The 19,702-nt window shown below is 36.7% G+C and overlaps 1 protein-coding gene across 2 annotated transcripts; it reads left to right on the top strand.

Moving 5' to 3' along the window:
* Positions 1-854: 854 nt before the first annotated feature.
* syncripl (synaptotagmin binding, cytoplasmic RNA interacting protein, like) lies at positions 855-19,381 on the top strand. 2 transcript variants are annotated; one of them, XM_058749234.1, is made up of 12 exons: positions 855-1,019; positions 4,127-4,392; positions 6,690-6,808; positions 8,684-8,791; positions 8,960-9,073; positions 11,698-11,874; positions 11,944-12,079; positions 13,071-13,276; positions 14,159-14,308; positions 14,393-14,514; positions 16,007-16,370; positions 18,037-19,381. In XM_058749234.1, exons 2-12 carry the CDS (start codon positions 4,245-4,247, stop codon positions 18,073-18,075), a joined length of 1,683 nt encoding a protein of 560 aa, XP_058605217.1. In that variant the 5' UTR covers positions 855-1,019; positions 4,127-4,244; the 3' UTR covers positions 18,076-19,381. The 2 variants fall into 2 exon arrangements, with proteins under 2 accessions (XP_058605217.1, XP_058605216.1); XM_058749233.1 differs by having other exon boundaries at positions 857-1,019; positions 4,234-4,392.
* Positions 19,382-19,702: the final 321 nt, after the last annotated feature.

Here is a 19,702-nt window from a genome sequence, read left to right as displayed (position 1 = left end):
CTCTCAACATGGCAACACGAGAGCTGTCAGTCAAGACATGGGAAAACAAAGTAACTGGAGTTAATTTTTTGAAAAAGTAAAAAGTTTCCTTCTAAATTAAAAAGTAATGCATTACTTTATTAGTTACTTTCAAAAAAAGTAATCTGATTATGTAACTCAAGTTAGCCTACTTGTGATGCGTTACCCCCAACACTGGAAGAAAGTAGCAGCCATATAAAAGACATTTTAATCAGTCATAACTTCTACAGAGATATAGCAGACACTGGATGCAACTTTCTAGTGTGCATGTCCTGAATGCCTGCCATCAAGTGCAGTATACTTTGAAACTCTACTTTGTGCTGAATTTAGGTGTTACAGTGATTCTGTAGACTCAGTGACGATGAAAACACCAGATGATGATAAACTGCGACAATTGAGTGCATGAAGCGTCCAACATTCGCGTACTTATGCACTATTATGAAGTTTTATAGTATAAATAGAGCAAGTAGTGTGTTCACAATAAAATTTCCAAAAAAGAAAAAGTGCACTTTAAGTAGGCTATCCGGATGATGCACTCAAATAACCGAAGCAATTAAGTGTGATAACCTTATGTAATTCATACCCTACGTGGTTGAGTACATAGTGCATACGAACATAGTGTATAGTGTAGGCTATAGAGTGTCCGTTTTCATAGCACTACTAGCTACTTGCACTATTTACACTACAAAACTTCATAATAGTGCATAAGTACGCGATTTGGGGCGCACCTTAACTACTGCGCAATACTCAGTACGTAGCGAGCGCGAGCGCGAGCGCGAGCGCAGTCGCTGTAATGTGAGCCCTCCAATGGCTGTGTGAGAAACCCCGTGCAACCGGAAGCGGAAAAAAAAACTCCCGCGGCATGAGTTTCGTCGCCATTTTGCATCAGACCTATTGAAAAGAGTGAGATAGCAGACACGGCGGGATTTGGCCACTTTATCCTCTTTCAGTACATTTCCCTCTGGATTTATCCCAACATAATCCAAGATATTAACTGACAGGTATGATAACGTTCTCTTGAGATTTCCCGAGCGCGGAGTCGGTTGTGTTCGCGGTGAAGTGATGCTTCTTTGGCTTTCGGTAGAGAGTAACGTTAGAGACCGGCTTCTGTGGCGGCACACACGCGGCTCAGATCACCACAGATCAGACATTCGCAAACATTTAGGCGGAACTCACGGACTATTGTTAGCTTTCTATGCACGTACAGTGTTGGAGTAACGTTAGTGTGGTAAAGTCATGATGTGGTGGTTGTTGTTGTTTGCTGGCGGATCAAACACGATGTCGCCCCCTCCTCCCCAAACACACACACACACACACGTTGTCAAACAAACAAACTTAACACAGCCAACCATGACTAAAGTTTCCGTTGAAAGTGTTCGTTTGTTCCTCGTGAAGCAGATAACGCGTCCGGTTTCACTGCAGGACTCGTCTGAGGAGCCGAGAACAGGCTTTATTAGAGCGAGACTGTCCACGTAGCTCATGTGTTGTGGCCTAGTGAGTGTGCCCTTGTCATTCAGCATCTGACACAACAAAGAGACACAGCCCGAGGAGAATAAGGCGTTTTATCCACACCGGCTGCTGTTTGAAGCGGAATGTCAACATTTGTCGAGAAATAAGCTAGTTAAATATATCACACGTTCTGTAAGTAAACGTTTTCGATCACATTATTTAATGAAGTGATTAATTGTCAAGCGCTAATGCGTCGGGGGTGTGTAAATCGCAGTGGTTTTGAGACCGAAATGGCCGTTTTGTGTGTAGACAGGCAGAATCTGCTCGTGCTCGTGAAGCGGGAATTATTCCTCCGGCGGAACACGTGGAAGTCTGAGTGATGAAACGCGCTCACAGATGTAGGACATGATGCTATTGTCTTCATACAGTTACTATTGTTAATATTCTATTGGTGATAATAGGCTGAAATTGTATCAATATGGTGTAAATGCCATATTTGTTAATATGATAATTCATTTCGATTCGAGAGCTGATGTCTACAGAACCGTCTGAGTAATTAAGTTACTCTCTCTCTCTCTCTCTCTATATATGATTTCCGTTTGATTGAGTATATTGTTGGTGATAATTGAGCGTACATCAATTTTCCCAATTAATAACAAGTACTTTATTTGACCCTCCAACTCTAGCACTCTCTATTCTAATTCTATTTTATCTAGGCCTGTTTGTTTGTGTTATATTTAAAAAACCTCTAACATTAGCTTTCTCTATTGTTTTTCTGTTCTATCTACTTGTTTTCTTTTTATTGTATGTGTATGTGTACAGTCAAACCAAAAATGATTCAGACACCAGATGTATTTTTTTGATGATTTTTTTTTACTAGCGGGTGCAGGACACTAGTTCATGTAAGTGAAGATAGCAAAATACAGTAAAATGTGACACATTATACCCAAAAATTCTTCGTACAGTGGACTACCAGCAAAACTGATAAAACTGTGGGAAAAAAATTGTTCAGACACTTTGACCTGAGTGTTTTCTTTAATTATTAATGCGACCTTTTTACACCACAGACTGAACAAAATTAAGCATTGCTTGGTAATTGGTTGACCTAAATTGGTATGATCCAAACCTAATTCATTACATGTCTTTCTATCAAAGTTATCTGACCTTATCAAGATTAATTTGTTCTGACACAGTTTAACGCCGAGTTCTTGTTATATTTTATTACCATTTTCTAAACTATAGCGAATAAACTGATAATGTGAGAAATGTTGAAGGTGTCTGAATAAATTTGTATAAATTTTATGTGTATATATATTGTATATAATACATATACACACACATACATACACATAAACCTAGCTATGTGTACTGCGTTTGGCTAACTGAGACTTGTCGTAGCACTTGCTTATCATTGCTCTTTTGTTGGTTTTGATTGCTTTCATTGTCATCATTCGTAAGTCGCTTTGGCTAAAAGCATCTGACTAAATGTAAATGTACTTGTACTTTTTTTTGGCCGTATTGAGGTTATGGTGGAAAGAAAACAGGCAGTGCTGTGAGCCAATGCCTCAGTATGACAAAAAGCAGTTGATATATTGGTGGCAATCGTTCATTACCATGGTATCATGTAGGACCATCTCTGTGCCATGGTACTTTCACAGTACTTTTTCAGTAATGACATTCAAGCTATAGAAACGAACTGTTATTGGGAGTCATTCAGTCTGTGCATGTTGTTTTCTGTTGGGTTGTTTTCAGCAGCAAGATGTTAGATTTAAAAGTGTAGAGTATGAAATGAATTTAAAGTGGATATTTTAAGTGCTGTAACTGGTTACAGTTAAGTGAAGAGTCATTTCTGTGGCACCAGCATCACCAGACAAAATTGCAGAAATGGCTTTTATGAAGCATGTTTTCTGCCATTGGTCAGATAAATGGACTGTCCCGCCCCCAAAGCAATGATTGGCTCATTGTCAGGCTGGCTGTGATATTCAAACAAACCACAATAAATGCAGTTGTCTGAATAGTGAGATATGAGGAAGTAATACAGAGTAATGTTCAGTCGAATCCACATTTTTGCCATCACTTATTCACTTAAATCTTGCTGTGATGTGAAATGAGTTAATGTGTAAAAATCCCATGTAATCTCCAATGAGAAGATCAAAAACTAAAGATTGACTGATATTTCTTTTTTAGGACTGATACAGATTTTAATAGTGTGATAATTGATATGCATTAACAATTTTTAATTATTTCTATGTTTTGATTTGCCTAGTAACTATGATCAATAGGCTGCAATTTTAAAAATGTGCTTTAAGAATTTAGAGTAATAAACAATATATGTCATGTTTATGTAATGTTTAATCATGCAAGGTTGTTTTAAAGTCCTAATGGTTGCAAATTATTTTGTTTCAGGATATGTTAAATCTAATCTATAATTAAATCTTTCTCGTTTGATTCTTAAGAATGGTTATTTAAAAATCTAAACAGCATAATAAATTACTATTCCTGTGAATGTTGTTTTTTTGGGGCAAAATGATTGTTTGACAGATTATCTGTATTCTAATAAATACTGCATGCATATGGCATTATAATAATGGAGTAAATAAATACTGTTTATAATCATTAAACACCGCTTACAGTAAGTAAAATCAAGTTTGTCCTGCAGTGTTTCTGCATCTCTCTACTTCCGTGGTGATGAAGACAGCCAGCAGGCTCCAGATCGCTCATCTTTGACCCAGTTTTGGATTAATTTGGCCCCTTACATCTGCACAGGTCCCGGAGACATGGCCACGGAGCATATAAATGGAAATGGTACTGATGAACCAGTGGAGTCTTCAGTGGCAGTTACCCATTCAGAGCACTTCCAGACGCTACTAGACGCCGGCTTACCTAGAAAAGTTGCAGTCAAACTAGATGAGATTTACATAGCAGGTGAGACGTTACGCATCTTTGTACGATTGCATGTTGCAATAAAGCTTCCAACAGTGATGCTTGAAACAGAAATGGAAGAATAATTTTTGGTTCCCCAAAGGACCTTTCAGTCAAGAGTTGGAAAAAAAGAACCATTTTTGTTTGAGTGTGCTTGTAGCACATTTTATTGATCTAAAGAATGTTTTTCCACTATAAGAACCTTTTATGGAATTGGAAGGTTCTGTGGATGTTAAATGTGCTCTGTGGAGCCATCAATGCCTATAAAGAACCTTCAGTTTTGTATTGTGCAATTTGTTTGTGGCATGTTTCACAACTTTGAATATTTCACATTTACGCATTTGCTGGATGTTGTATTCAAAGTGACCAAGTATCTGTGCATTCAAGTATGTTATTTTTCTCAGAGTGTTTATTTACACTAGGTGCAAATAGCCCGCCTTGTTGGCAGAGACCATTTACGCTAACTCCGCCCACCAATGTGTGATTGGGATAGTCAAGACGGAAAAAAGACATTCGTTAAACATCAGTTTCAGTGGTGTAGATGGTTAGGCGTGTGCTTTTTGACGCGATCGACCCTTTTCAAATCTCAAAAATAAAAATGAAGGAAATCAAAAAGTTGAAAATAAAGTATCGGGTAGGGTTTGGGTAGATGTAGGGAGGGCTTTATTGTCCCAATAAGGTGGCATCCATTTAATAATTTGAATTAAAATTATAATTTGCACTCAATACATTATTATTGTGTATTGTTTGATAATTTACTACAATACTGAGGTGCAGATAATTTCCACTATTTGCAATAAGTAATAGCAGAAAATCTTGCTATTTTAACATAGTGTAAATATAATCTAATTGCTATTTACACTAAGTGCAAATAACTGCTGCCTATTTTTCCCCTCAGAATGGAACCCATGACCTTGGCATTGCTAGCACCATATGTGACCCTGGACGAGAAAACCAGTCTTAAGTGTCAGTTTTTCGAAATTGAGATTTATACATCCTCTGAAAGCTGAATGAATAAGCTTTCTTTTGATGTATGGGTTGTTAGGATCGGACAATATTTGGCCGAGATACAACTATTTGAAAATCTGGAATCTGAGGGTGCAAAAAAATCTAAATATTAAGAAAATCGCCTTTAAAGTTGTTCAAATGAAGTTCGTAGCAATGCAAAGTACTAATAAAAAATTAAGTTTTGATACATTTACTGTAAGAAAGTTACAAATTATCTTCATGGAACATGTTCTTTAATTAATATCCTGATGATTTTTGGCATAAAAAAAAAATGGATAATTTTGATCCATACAATATATTTTTGGCTGTTGTTACAAATATACCCCAGCGACTTAAGACTGGTTTTGTGGTGCAGGGTCACATATTCTTTTTGAACTACAGCAAACCGTTTTTGTGTTCAGTGATTATTTTACTTTACTACTGGCACTAATTCTGTACCCAATATAGATGTATACACAACTAAGTATAGTTTTTGGATGCATGTTAAGGTTTTTTGATGTCTGAATGGTTGAAATGGATGAAAACGCATGAATACACATCTGTATTTTGAGCTGTCTAACTGTTAAAGGGATAGTTCACCCAAAAATGTAAATTCTGTCAGTTACTCACACTCATTTCATTCCAAACTTGTATGAATGTATTTAGTTTGCTGAACACGAAAGATGATGTTTTGAAGAATGTGGGTAACCGAACGGTTTCTGGTCTTTACTGACTTCCATAGTATTTTTTTCTTCCATACTATGGAAGTCAATGTGGACCAACAATAGTTTTGTTGCCCACATTATTCAATATCTTTTTATGTTCAACAGAAGAAAGAAACTCATGCAGGTTTAGAAAAACTTGAGGTTGAGTAAAAGACAATTTTATCTTAAACTATCCCTTTATAAAATTGTTACACTGTTATTGATAGTAATTCATGCAAACAGTGTGTTAAGACGTATTACTTATTTTGCATGAACTGTGATCTGAAACATTAGAACAAATCAAACCGGCGACATGAGTTCTCCTTGTCTGGCGTCAGAGGAAGCACGCTGCCAAATGCGCACATGCAGGAACAATGACAGCAGCTGCTCGTGATTAGATGATTAACGCTTATAAAGCGCTGTGTCTATGAGATTCAGTCAATGGCTCTGCTCTACTGTGTCAAATTACACATGACATCAATTGAGGGAAGCACTGCAGTAGTTCAGATCACGTCTTTCATCGGGATTTTTAAAATCGTGTCTGATAACATCCAGTGAAGTTGGATGTATTAACAGTTTGAAGTGTGTTAAGTATGTGTTTTTGTGCAGGACTCGTGTCTCACAGCGATCTTGATGATCGAGCGATTGAAGCCCTGAAAGAGTTCAATGAAGAGGGTGCACTGCAAGTTCTCCTGCAGTTTAAAGACAGCGACCTGTCGCATGTTCAGGTATGTTTGTGAAGACCAAGCTAATGCAGTCATGCACCGAATGTACTGAGAGTGCTTGCATTTCACAGTTTATTTTTGGTAATGCTGGACTGATGCTTCGTTACACAGTCACACTTTCTTTGGTTATAAGGACGTGTTTGCTTATCTTTAGTACTCATTGTTTATTTTATGTTATGATGTCTCTTTAATTGAGATCTGTGAATCATAATATTTAAAATAGCTTGGAGCATGGATTAAAATTAGAGATGCACTGATTGCAATTTTCTTGGCTGATTCAGATTAGTTTTTTGTAAGTGTAACCTTAATGTGTCATCGTTCACATCAAATTCTTACATTGTTTCAATTAATTCAGTTAGAATAAGAAACTGTAGAGGTTACCATTCAAATGAAATTAGTATTAACAAACTATCTTTCCACTGCAGCAAACACAGAAGCTGCATCTGAAGTGGCATTAGATGTATTTACACAGACAGTTTGATGAAGCTGAGGTGCCAGAAATGCATTTACACTGCAAAATTTTATAAGATTGTTTTAAACATTTTTAAACGTGCAAATAAGAAATGTTGGGGATAATGCAATGATTGTTTTGAATATGAAACCAAACCAGTAGGTGGCGGCGAATGACTGTTTGAATGAGTGAGTCATTTAGTCAACAGATTCATTCAAACAGCTGATTCATTCAGAAACGAGGCAAGTGACTACTGTCTTTATGAATGGGTTACTGAATCATTCAGTAACGAAACACCGCTGTGTTGCTCGGAGACACAAAACACTTTTGCTGTGGCTTTGATTGGAACTATTTTCATCAGTGAAATTGAGCAAAAACAGTCAATATTGTGTCTAAAATGTAAGTCACTTCATTTGAACTACTATTGTATAAAATCACATTGCAATCGTGTTTAAACATTTTGGTGGTGCAATGTTGCATACCTAAATCATATACTATAAATTTCTTTGTGTTTTTACTACCGCAGTATGCATCTATAACTTTCTGTGTGCTGTTGCGCTCATTCATCTTTTACATTCCTGAATGAATCAGCGGTTTGAACAAATGAACGAATCAATGACTTATTCATTAAGACATTTACTACCATCTACTGGTAGTTCTAGTTTCTTATTTTAGAGTATCACTTAATTAAAAAATAATTTCATATTTCCATTTTAATAAAAAAAAAAATAATAAAGAATTATTGAAGGGATAGTTCACCCAAAAATAAAAAAATATATATAAATAGAAAATGTCTTTCTAAAGCTCTTTTTTTGTAATGTCTATTTGATGCTTTCCCCATTTAACACAATAATGGCTTTAAATTATATTTTAGAGGTCATTTCTAATTCGATGTGCGATTAATTTGCAATTAATTAGATCAGTTAATTCACATCATGTAATTAGATAACATTTGAGATTTTATTGTATTTATTTTACTTGTATTTTTTGAATTGTTTTTACCATGAAAACATGGTGTTAAATAAAAATATACTACTACAAACATTTTAGATACAAATTTTGAAATGTAATTTTAGTGAAATTAAAAAAAAAAAAAAAATGAAGTTTTTCCATTAATATTCAGGCAAAGAAATGTAATAATCCTATGTAAAATAACAATCTTCAATGCTTAAATGAAATATAAATGAATTCTTATTAAAGTTATTTGGTTAAAGGCAGCGAATGATTTTTCTGTCCCTTGTCTAATGCACAGATCTAATATACTGACACACATCTGGTTTTCAGCTGTTTACGTTCACATAATACGATGCAGTAGTCAGCTGTCCCGGGCCATTGATCAGTCCTTATCGTCGCGCCCTGGTTTTCATTTCCATGCACTTGTAGATGCACAAACACACCTGCTCACCCATTGCTAATGTTTTGAACAGAATAAAAGTGCCTTCCTCTGTGGAGTGATGAAGACGTACAGGCAGAGGGAGAAACAGGGGACCAAAGTGTCAGACTCCACTAAAGGACCAGATGAGGCCAAAATCAAAGTAAGTCTATGCAGCCAGTAAGCCAGGTTTTTTTAGTTCCTAAAGTTGAATGATATATCCGCCTGTCTATCTATTGTTCTTTCTATATAGTTGTTTGTGTTGCTGCTTTCTTTTCTATTGATCCAGTAACTGTCTGGCAGTCAAGTGTTTTTATGTTCTACTTCACAGGCTTTGCTGGAGAGGACTGGCTATACGCTTGATGTGACGACAGGCCAGCGCAAGTATGGTGGTCCTCCTCCAGGGTCGACCCATGCTGGAATTCAGCCCACCGTCGGCACAGAGGTTAGTGCTGTAGTCGTTTGTGTGCGTGACTGATGTCTGTTTTATTCTGCACTAGTGTTCGATTCTGTTTTGAAGCTGTCAAAATGCATTGTATGTCATATATTTCTCAGCCACATTAATCAGTTCATTAAAACGCTCAACTGGAGCTTGCATAAAAACCCAAATTAAACTGCTAAATAATGAAAGTAAAGCATACGGCATCATATCAATGTCATGTTCACAGTGCCGTCACTTGCATTTGCATAGTGAGTTTTAGGTTGTTGACAATATATTTCATTATTGCCTGCTGCGGGAAAGGTGAATTAATTTGCATTGCGTTTTAACTAGTCTATTAATTGCTGTAGTAGTAGTGGACTCGTGCACAGTCCCTAAAATCTATACTCTACAAATGTATACGTTTTGTGTAAACACAGTATTTAGTTCCTGAATGAATCAGCATTTTTAAACAAATCAATGAGCCATTCATAAAGACGAATCAGTTTTGAACACATCAGTCGATTGAATGACTCTGACTCTTCAATTGCCAGTTTTGAGTTCAAATTTAAAGTATTTAAAAAATCTGATTTCATTTTACTATTTAAAAACAAAACTCTCTTAGAATTCTGAAAATGTAATTCTGGTATAAATACATCTAAATGCTGCTTTAGTTGCAGCTTCTGTGCTGCTTGTGCAGTGCACAGATGATTTAGTTGATTTTGATTGTAATCGCCTATAATGTCTTATTATTCTAATCGTTTGATTAAACGTAAGAATTTCACACAAAAGATGCATACATTTAATAAGGTTAAAAATAGCCCTTCAAAAGGCAAAAACGCCCTGGGAAACAATACAAGGTGGCAAATTTTGCCCTTAAAAAAACACTTTAGACGTTACACTAACTATACGTAACTTTGCAAGGACATGTCATCTAATTCTCATTAATTTGCAGCTACATGTCTACTAACTCTCAGTAGGGTAGGTTTAGGGTTAGTAGTAGGGCTGCAACTAACGATTATTTTAATAATCGATTAATCTGTCGATTATTTTTCGATTAATCGATGAATCGGATTTTTTTTAAAAAGCATTCATTTCCAACCCTTTATTCAAAAACAGAACTAAAATCTTTAGAAAGTGCACAAACATGTTGCTCCTTGAACATCCCTGAGCTGTTATAATAATAATAAAATAAAATAAAATGGACTAACACAAAAACATACACATGTATGCTTTACATATGAAGTGCAAAAATTAAATAATTTAACAACACTGCGTCGTTAGCGTTGGTATTGTATCAGACACCTGCACTTAACATTATATGAAAATCAAGCTCAAATGGAGTTAATAATGTTTTGACCAGAGAATGACGGAGATGGAGTGTTTTGTCTGTCGTTAGAACAGCTGTAACTGTTATGCAGTGCATAAGTGCATTATGCTTTCATCAACTTTTACAGGTTATATAACTTTGATTGTAGCTATATGGGCGCTTAGTTTTTCTTGTTGTTTAATACACTTGGCCAAAATCTCAAATTAAGCGCTTATGCACATAATGCACAGGATATTTAAAACGTATATAGAGAGCAAATAACTAATTGTTCTCCACTCTTCAAACACACAAAAACATTATCCTTTACTGACATAGTGTTTGAGTAAAGAAAACGCTGTACTATTCAAACACCAATTATTTATTCACCCTTGCATTGCGAAAAGCAGAGATCTCATCTTCTCCAGGCTGTGTGCGGCGTCAATCTGAACGGAGGCGGGTGAAGTTACGAGGTCTCGCTGAGAGCTCGATGATCCAATGGCGCTACGAAGTTTTACTGACAAGTTATTTTAATGCTTATAATTGGTTTACTATTTTAAAACTCTCTGATTTCCTTTCCTCTACCTCCGCTCGGTTTTTTTTTTTTTTTTACTTTTTGTTTTTATTTATGAGGCGCCAAACTCTGCTAGCATCCGTGCGAGAGAGACCGAGTGTGTTCACTCCGCTCCGCTCAACTAAAGTTTTTTTTTTTTAATAATCAAACGTCTCCGTCGCGCGACACAACGAATCGATTATGAAATTCGTTGCAACGCTTTTAGTAATCGATTTTTATCGATTTAATCGATTCGTTGTTGCAGCCCTAGTTAGTAGAATAAGTTGACATATACTTGCAGAGTTTCTGATGAGTCAGTATGTTGTGTGTTGTGGACCCGTCAAAATAAAGTGTTAGAAGATATTAAGCAGACAGTCTACTAATACTCTAATGACTGCTAGTTGACGTGCAGTTGCAAAGTTACTTACTGTTAGTAGAATGTCTAAAGTGGGCTATCGAATTAGTGTTACCAAAAAAAAATTGGTACCATTTATTTTTACAGTGTCCTTATTGCTTGTTACATGTACTTATGCATAATTACAAGCAACTAACTCTAAAACAAATCCTACCCATAACTCTATAGGAAGTACATGTTGTTATTAATATTACTTGCTTAATTGTGTAATTACACTGTAACGAGGACAACTTAAGTGAGATGTCATTTTTTTGTTAATATCACAGACCCCTAATTGCTAGGAAAGAGTCAGCTGACAGTTTAATTTATTTCGTTAAGATTTTTATGGACATCACTCTGTATATTGTGGCTGATCTTGTTTCTTCAAACGCTCATAGATATTTGTGGGAAAGATCCCGAGAGATCTCTTTGAAGATGAGCTAGTCCCTCTGTTCGAGAAAGCTGGACCCATATGGGATCTGCGTCTGATGATGGATCCGCTCAGTGGGCTGAACCGAGGATATGCCTTCATCACCTTCTGCACTAAAGAGGCGGCTCAGCAAGCCGTCAAACTTGTAAGTGATTACCTGCTTGCTTCTATCCACCTGCGATCATTTAGATTCTGATTGTAATCTTTCCTGTAGTGTAACAACAACGAAATTCGCCCTGGGAAACACATCGGTGTGTGCATCTCTGTTGCCAACAATCGTCTGTTTGTGGGGTCCATCCCCAAGAGCAAAACTAAGGAGCAGATCGTGGAGGAGTTTGCCAAAGTTACTGGTAAGTGTTGGTGATATTAACTGTTGATGCTCGTATATATGTGTGCATTAGAAACGGACTGACACACTGCTTTTACAGATTATCATGAAAATCAACACCAGTGGTTTGCGATTGTTTTTCAATTTGCACTGGAAGGTTCTAGCAACAGTGTCAAGCAAAGAAACTTCTCAGCTTTCATCTTAAATCACAATTATTTTAATTTCTCAAATAAGAAAGAAGGGGTCTGTTATTTTGTAGGATGGAGGACGCTCATATTTGTTACAGTAATGATAAAAGCATGAATTCTCTGAGGATTTGTTTAGACTGTAAGTTCATCATCATTTTGTGTGAATATCAATAATTTAATGTGAAAAATTTAGTTTTTGAATGGTGCAAAGACAAATCACGCTTTATATTGTGCATATGTTCAATATAAAAATTAGTGCTGTCAAACGATTAATTGCGAAATTAATTCCGAAATAAGCTTTTGTTCACAAGTGTATTCATATGCTATATATATATATATATATATATATATATATATATATAACAAATATAAACAGTACTCTCATATATGTTATGTAAACAAAAACCTTTATTTTGGATGCTATTAATCACGATTAATTGTTTGACGGCACTAATAATAATGAGCAATGCACATGGATAAATACCAGTTTTTAAATTTTTTTTACCTTTGTACATTATTTGTATTTAGTTTATATGACAATAAAGTTCAAATAAAATTGTCAGTAGAATTGAAGGATTACATTTGTCATTCAGTAATTATGAAACATTAAATTATTGCTAGTAATTTTCTGAAAAACTTCTGCACCAACGGTTTGTCTAATACTGCATTTTGTTACTGAAACTGTATTCCAAATATGTCATGTCTGCAATTAATTTCTTTTTTTTTTTTTTTTTGGTTAACTGAAGAGTCAAGTGTTTGTAATGTATTTGTGTCAAAACAAACGTCAGTTTTCCTGAAATAGTTTTCTATCCTCAATCTCAACAGAGGGCTTGAACGACGTCATTTTATATCATCAGCCTGATGACAAAAAGAAGAATCGCGGCTTCTGCTTCTTAGAGTACGAGGATCATAAAACGGCAGCCCAGGCGCGGCGTAGATTAATGAGCGGCAAAGTGAAGGTTTGGGGGAATGTGGTGACAGTAGAATGGGCTGATCCCATAGAAGACCCCGACCCTGAAGTCATGGCTAAGGTACGTTGTTTTCCACAAGCAGCACCAGTGCAACAATAGATTAGGTGTAGGTGCCGATGAGCCCAAAATTGTGTATATCGATGAGCAATTTTATTCCATGATAACATGTATCTCAGTATTCATGTTTTTTTTGGAAATATGGTTATGATACCAAACAAACCCCCCCCCATAATTCTGAACTTAGCATGTCAGTTTTCACCTGATGATATCTCTATCTGTGGGTTTGTTCACTTGCATGGTTGCATAACGTAACGCATGCAGTACATTCCTTAATTCTGAGAAATAAAAAACAAATGGCTGTCTTCAGACTTGATGTTTTTAAGTTTTTAAATCTGCAGTCTTTTTTCACAAGTCAAAAAAGATTACAGGCCCAAATTATCGATGAGTAATAACGAAACAGCCTATAATACTTCACGTGTCTCTCGAGAGGATTTTACTGTGCATACTGTGAGTGAAAGCGGCATGCAAGACATGAAGAAAATAAAAGTTTCTCAGCTGTAGATGACTTAAAATGATATTGTAGACTTGTTTAGCATTATAGTAATTCGATTTTTTTAATTGTAATGCAAGTGTATAAAATGTATAGTGATATTAGTCAAGCATCTTAAGGTTGATTATCTGTGTAGCTGTGAAGTTAGAGTAATTGAGAATGAGAATTACAAAATCTTGACACTGAACACGTTACAGCAATGAGTGAGTTTAAATTTGGAGGTAGTTTGTGCTTATTTGTTATGCAAATGTTAAATGCGGAAACATTTAAAAGTGTCTTTTTCTTTATGCAAAATGGTTTCCTGTGTGTTAAATAAGATTTGATGGCAGAGCCTTGAATTATAGACGGTCAAGTTTGTACTAAGATAAGATTATTTTGCATGTATTGTGTAGGTCAAAGTCCTCTTTGTAAGAAACCTGGCCAGCACAGTAACGGAAGAGCTTCTGGAGAAGACGTTCTGTCAGTTTGGCAAACTGGAAAGGGTTAAAAAGCTGAAAGACTACGCCTTCATCCACTTTGAAGAGCGAGATAGTGCTGTTAAGGTAATTATCTCTTCCTCTGCATCATTTGAGAGGTTGCTGATAATTTATGCACAGATTTTAACCAGTGTTTTTTTTTTTCTGCAGGCTCTAGCTGAAATGCACGGGAAGGATTTGGAAGGGGAACAAATTGAAATAGTCTTTGCAAAGCCACCTGATCAGAAAAGGAAAGAGCGAAAGGCCCAGAGACAAGCTGCTAAAACTCAAATGTAAGGCGATTTATGAGCTTTGTCACATAACTAACTCCACATGAACACACAACAAGCATGCAGGTCTAAAATGACATTAAAGGTCTAAAAATGACATTAAAATACAGAGCAAAGATCCATAGTAACTAATGCATTATTACTTATATTTTCATTTTATGTAAGTATCTGCTATACCAGGGGTTGGCAACCTATAGCATAACATATGAGGGATAATCACTGGCACGCGAGCAATAGGAAAAACTGCATACCGACGTAGATTTTGAGGTAATCATTCCTCATAGTTACAAAGCCCATTAGGATCTATAAATACTAATAAAGTGTGAGAATTAACCTGCGCTAGTCTACATATGCACGTGACTCTGTGCGACCGCTGCGCATACGAGGTGCTTCAGATCAATGCCTTAGTGGTCTAACAGCGCTCGTCAATGTCAAAATGACTGAGATGGCCAATCAAATCAAAGTAGGCGGGGTTCACCGTTCACAGAAGCAGAGCTCGAATCCCAGCCTGAGCGTCAGTTTAACGAGCTAAGACGAAAGTTGCAAATCATTATTGGCACAGTGGTTAACCACCCCTGTGCTATACTGTTATAAAGATCTCATTGATATTACATTACAAACATCAGAAGTTCATCATATGAATATCAGCATCTGCACCAAATTGCATATTGTTTTTATAATGATAATGAACAGGCTGCATTGTCAAAGTAGAATGCTTAACCGTGTGCGGCGTTGGAGAAATTTTTCTTAAATATTTTCCTTCTAACAGTGGAAGCAACTACTCCTTTTAGTCATGAAGATGATCAGTATTGTAAAACGTTAGGGTTGTTTGCAGCTCTTTGCGCATGTAAAATTAATCCCCGGAAAACAAATGTTAGTATTTTTAACGGGTCACAGACACTTATTCTTTCTATAATTCTTTAATTTTAGTTCTAATTTAAAATAATCTTATCGGTTAACGGTTAATAATCGGTTAGCGTGCGTCGGTTAGGAAAAATAACCGAAATGAACATCCCTAATTTGAAGCAATAGCCAACAGTACATTGTATGGGTCAAAATTATCCTTTTTTCTTTTATGCAAAAAATCATTAGGATATTAAGCAAAGATCCGTAAATATATCAAAACTTAATTTTTGATTGGTAATATGCATTGCTAAGAACTTCTTTTGGACAACTTAAAGGTGATTTTCTCAATATTTAGATTTTTTCTTTTGCACCCTCAGATTCCAGATTTTCTAATAGTTGTATCTCAGCCAAATATTGTCCGATCCTAAAACCGTGCATGAATGGAAAGCTTATTTTATTCAGCTTCCAGATGATATATAAATCCCTAATGACTGGTTTTGTGGTCTTTTATTTACATGCCCACTTTTCCAGCTTTACACGCCCATTTCTTGAGTCTTTTTCAGATTTGAGGTGTGACCAACCAGTGCTGATACACTCAAAGACTCTTGAATGGTTGTATATGGATTGTAAAAATGTGCATGTGTTTCAGGTATGATGAGTATTATTACTACGGGCCGCCGCATATGCATCCCCCGACGAGAGCAAGAGGACGAGGTGCTAGAGGAGGTTATTCGTATCCCCACGACTATTACAGCTATGAAGATTATTACGATTACTACGGCTATGACTATCACAACTACAGAGGTGGTTACGACGACCCCTACTACGGCTACGATGACTTTCAAGCTCACGTCAGAGGAAGAGGCAGCAGAGGAGCCCGGGGCCCCACACTGTCCAGGGGCCGCGGCTCCACCGGCAGCAGGGGACGGGCAGGTTTCTCTCAGCGCATGGGTCCGGGGTCCAGCCGAGGCGGCCGGGGGTCCAGAGGAGGCGTCCAGCAGAGATGTCGAGTGGTACGTGATGTGTGGGTGGAGCATTCCTGGAGTGTTGGCAGGAGGTTTTGAAGCGCTCTAGGCTAGATGTGCACTCATTTTAAGTCAAATTTGACAAAGGACATAGTGATCAAAATACATGTTTTGGCGTTTTTTTTTTTTCTTCCCCTCCTTTTCATATTGCTTACATATGCAAGGCACCTTGTGGACGAAACGGACCAAAGGTTTGCACTTTCTGCTCTTTCATTCCTGGAAATTCACGGCACTTATGTACACGGATTTATTTTTTGACTTCTGCATATGCAAAGTGTCTTCATCGAGAAGTACTCAACTGTAGCACAAGCTGTGCTTAGGTCTGAGCGATACAGCTTAAACATCTGTATTTTTCAGGTTTTATATTTGAGTATTTGCTGGTGATGCACCATAATTAATTTTCAGTATCGGCTAAAACCGCTTTAGAGAGCAGAAATCATTGACCAAAATGGTGACGTTTAATAAGTGCTTCTCCGTTTTGACTGTATCAGTGTCTATTTCATGCACAAAACGTGGATAAACTACAACAGGTAAACATAGATTTGTAATTTATCAACCTTCATTTTGATGAACCGACATCTTTTGGTCTATGCTGTTTTCAGCACACCATTTTCCAGCCCCTCTTTAAATGTTTCAACAAAATAGATAAAAAAAATAAAAAAAATGTATATTGTTAAAGTCTTAAGTACTATTTAAATGTTTATATACAAGTCAGTTTTTGAGTGTTGGTTGTTAAATGATTAGAGGTTGATTTATTTAACTTTGTTTTTGATGTTCAGATTTTCAAAATGAAAACCTTTAATTTCAGCTTGGTATATATAAAAAAAAAAAAAAAACATTTTGGTGCAGGACTAGAATTTGCCCTGAAATGGCTTAGATGTGCCTTTCCCTAATCAAAACAACCATTTTAGCAGATTAGAATCTCTAAATGCAAAACTGGGTAAAAACAGCATGTTTTTATTACATAAACTCGGACAAAAGGATTAATATTGAATCATCATGTAAACTTACAGTAAAATAATATATGGGGGAAAAAAATATAAATTGGGGAGGATTTACACATTGTAAATTAATTTACACAAGTGTAAATTGAGTAGAAAGACTAAAATAGTATTTTCTTGTAAATACATTGTGTCCAAATATTTTTATTGTATGAAGAATGTCGCTTTTGAATCATGGAAATAAAGTTATGAGTTCTAATGCTAGTAAAGTTCAAAATAGAGGATTTTAAAACCGTGTCTCATCATAATCCGAAAACTAGTCTAAAGATTGGCTCATTGGGGAACTTCATGGGCAAAATCACTGTCACTATTTTGTAAATATTCTGTCTCCCAGCCTTCGCCGTTAAAATGCATCTCAAAACCTGTCTATTTTAAATGTAATGATTTAATGGTGAAAGTAACCGGTGCACTTCAGCAAAATCAGCCTGCGACTGGACATGCTCATGCTTTAGCACTGCGTAGTTAATGTCAGCTCCTCGTTGCGGCACTGACGTCTCCACGTTTCTTTGAAAACATTCTCATGTTGTGATGACTCTGATAACTGGATTGTCACCATCTCCTGCGCTTTTGATGTGAAGGTCTTGCATGAACCTGATTCTGTACCGCTGCTTGTGTTTGTGTGAATAAAGCATGCGTGTTTTTTGTTTTACCAGGGAAAGGGGGTCGAGGCTGGTCCTGACCAGGTAGTATGAAGACTGACTTGTTGTATGGGGTTACACCGGATGCTACCAGTGTTCATAAGGTTAAAGCAAACTCAAAGACCCAATGATATTCCAGCCTGTATTGAAGCATATCTCCTATACTGCCACCCCCAACAAACCATAAAAGTTCTCGAGTCGAAACCCTGGACACCCAGTTTTCCCCATTCAGAGCCCATCTAAATAAACCAACTCACTACTACCCCCCAGTTATATAGTCTAAACTCCACATTCTGGAACTGAAGTTCAGACTCTCAAGGATCCCCATGCGTCAGATGTGTTTTGCACTTTTTTTTTTTTTTTTTTTTACTCCTGCGTTTGAAGTGGCTCAGAGGAGCTTGATGCTGATGTATATTTTTGTGCTAACTACAATTTTGTTGTCGGAATGTCCATGTTAACCTAAAGCGCTTGGATTCGGCTAGAGAACATCTGCGGGTTTTTGGTGTAACCGCCTCGCGTGGACAAGTCAGGCATTCCAGGAACGTGGTTCTTTTCAGAACTTGTCTTTTTAAGGGTCGGTTAACTACCTCAGTAGAGAGGATTCAACTACCCTGCCTGTACTGTAAATAGGGACGTGTCGAAGCATAGGAGCAGGGCTTGTTTCTTATGAAATATGCACAAGGGCAGCACATATTCTTAATGTAATATAGTCAATCTGCTGCTGCTCTGACATTGCAAACAGTAAAACTGGGCATGCAAATGAATCTCATATGATGAGCTGGAACAAGCCCTGCTTTTATCCTCCTTTCAACTGAATTAGCTGCCTTGCTTCTTCAGATTATGTAGTTACTGGGTGTATGATTGTATGATAGTTTGGAATAAAATGTTACTTTTGTATTGGCTTAAACATCACAAATGCATCCACTGCATTTGCTAAGCCCTGCAGTGTCCTTTTTTCTGCCAATGCTGGACGGCGAACACCAGTCGAAGAGCAATGAATTATGTAGGTTTTATAATCAATCATGACTTTAGACGAGCGATATTAACGCTTGCCAGGCTTGCGTTCGTTCGCAGGCAAGAGATGAACTGGTTTTTGTGGAAAAAGGGATACTGCAGCTTCAGTTTATATTCCATATATAGCAAGCAGGTGACCGAACCATTCAACCGGTTTTGTACACAGTTAACTCCCTCTCGATAAAGCTGTAACATTGCAACCTTTTGAAAAGATGTGTGAGCAGTTTTAAACTATTGTTGGTGGCCAACAACGTTTTTGCATTCCAGCAAATAAATTGTTTTATACTGTAAAATGAGGTGAGTGTAACTTATTTTTGTAATAAAGGTTTTGAATTCTATCTTAAAACCCGTTCACTGTCGTAATCTTGTCATCTGGAAAGATGCGAATGAAGGCGTTTCATGTGCTGCTGGTTTCTTTTTGGTGTGGGACTTTGTCGAGTGAAACTTGCCTGCACTGTATAAAAAGAAAAAAAGAAAAGTTGAGCAAACTTAAGTTTAAGGCAACCAGTTTCAGCAGATTGAGTTTTCTCAACTTTTTTTTTGTATAAACTCATAACAAGTTGAGAGAACTCAAAAATCTGCTGAAACTTTAAGTTTGCTCAACTTTTTTTTTTTTTTTTTTTACAGTGCTGTAAAAAATCAAAAGTTGAGAGAACTGAAATGTTTA

The sequence above is a fragment of the Onychostoma macrolepis genome, chromosome 17, assembly GCF_012432095.1.
Source record: "Onychostoma macrolepis isolate SWU-2019 chromosome 17, ASM1243209v1, whole genome shotgun sequence".
In the NCBI taxonomy this organism is placed as follows: Eukaryota; Metazoa; Chordata; class Actinopteri; order Cypriniformes; family Cyprinidae; genus Onychostoma; species Onychostoma macrolepis.
The sequence above is the reverse complement of the archived record's forward strand: the minus strand, read 5'-3'. Positions and strand labels throughout refer to the sequence as shown.

Excerpts from the sequence above, each read along its gene's own strand:
- syncripl (XM_058749234.1), top strand. The coding sequence starts at position 4,245 with ATGGCCACGGAGCATATAAATGGAAATGGTACTGATGAACCAGTGGAG. Across the intron at positions 11,875-11,943 it reads CTCAGCAAGCCGTCAAACTT|TGTAACAACAACGAAATTCG; the intron begins GTAAGTGATTAC and ends TCTTTCCTGTAG. Across the intron at positions 14,309-14,392 it reads AGCGAGATAGTGCTGTTAAG|GCTCTAGCTGAAATGCACGG; the intron begins GTAATTATCTCT and ends TTTTTTCTGCAG.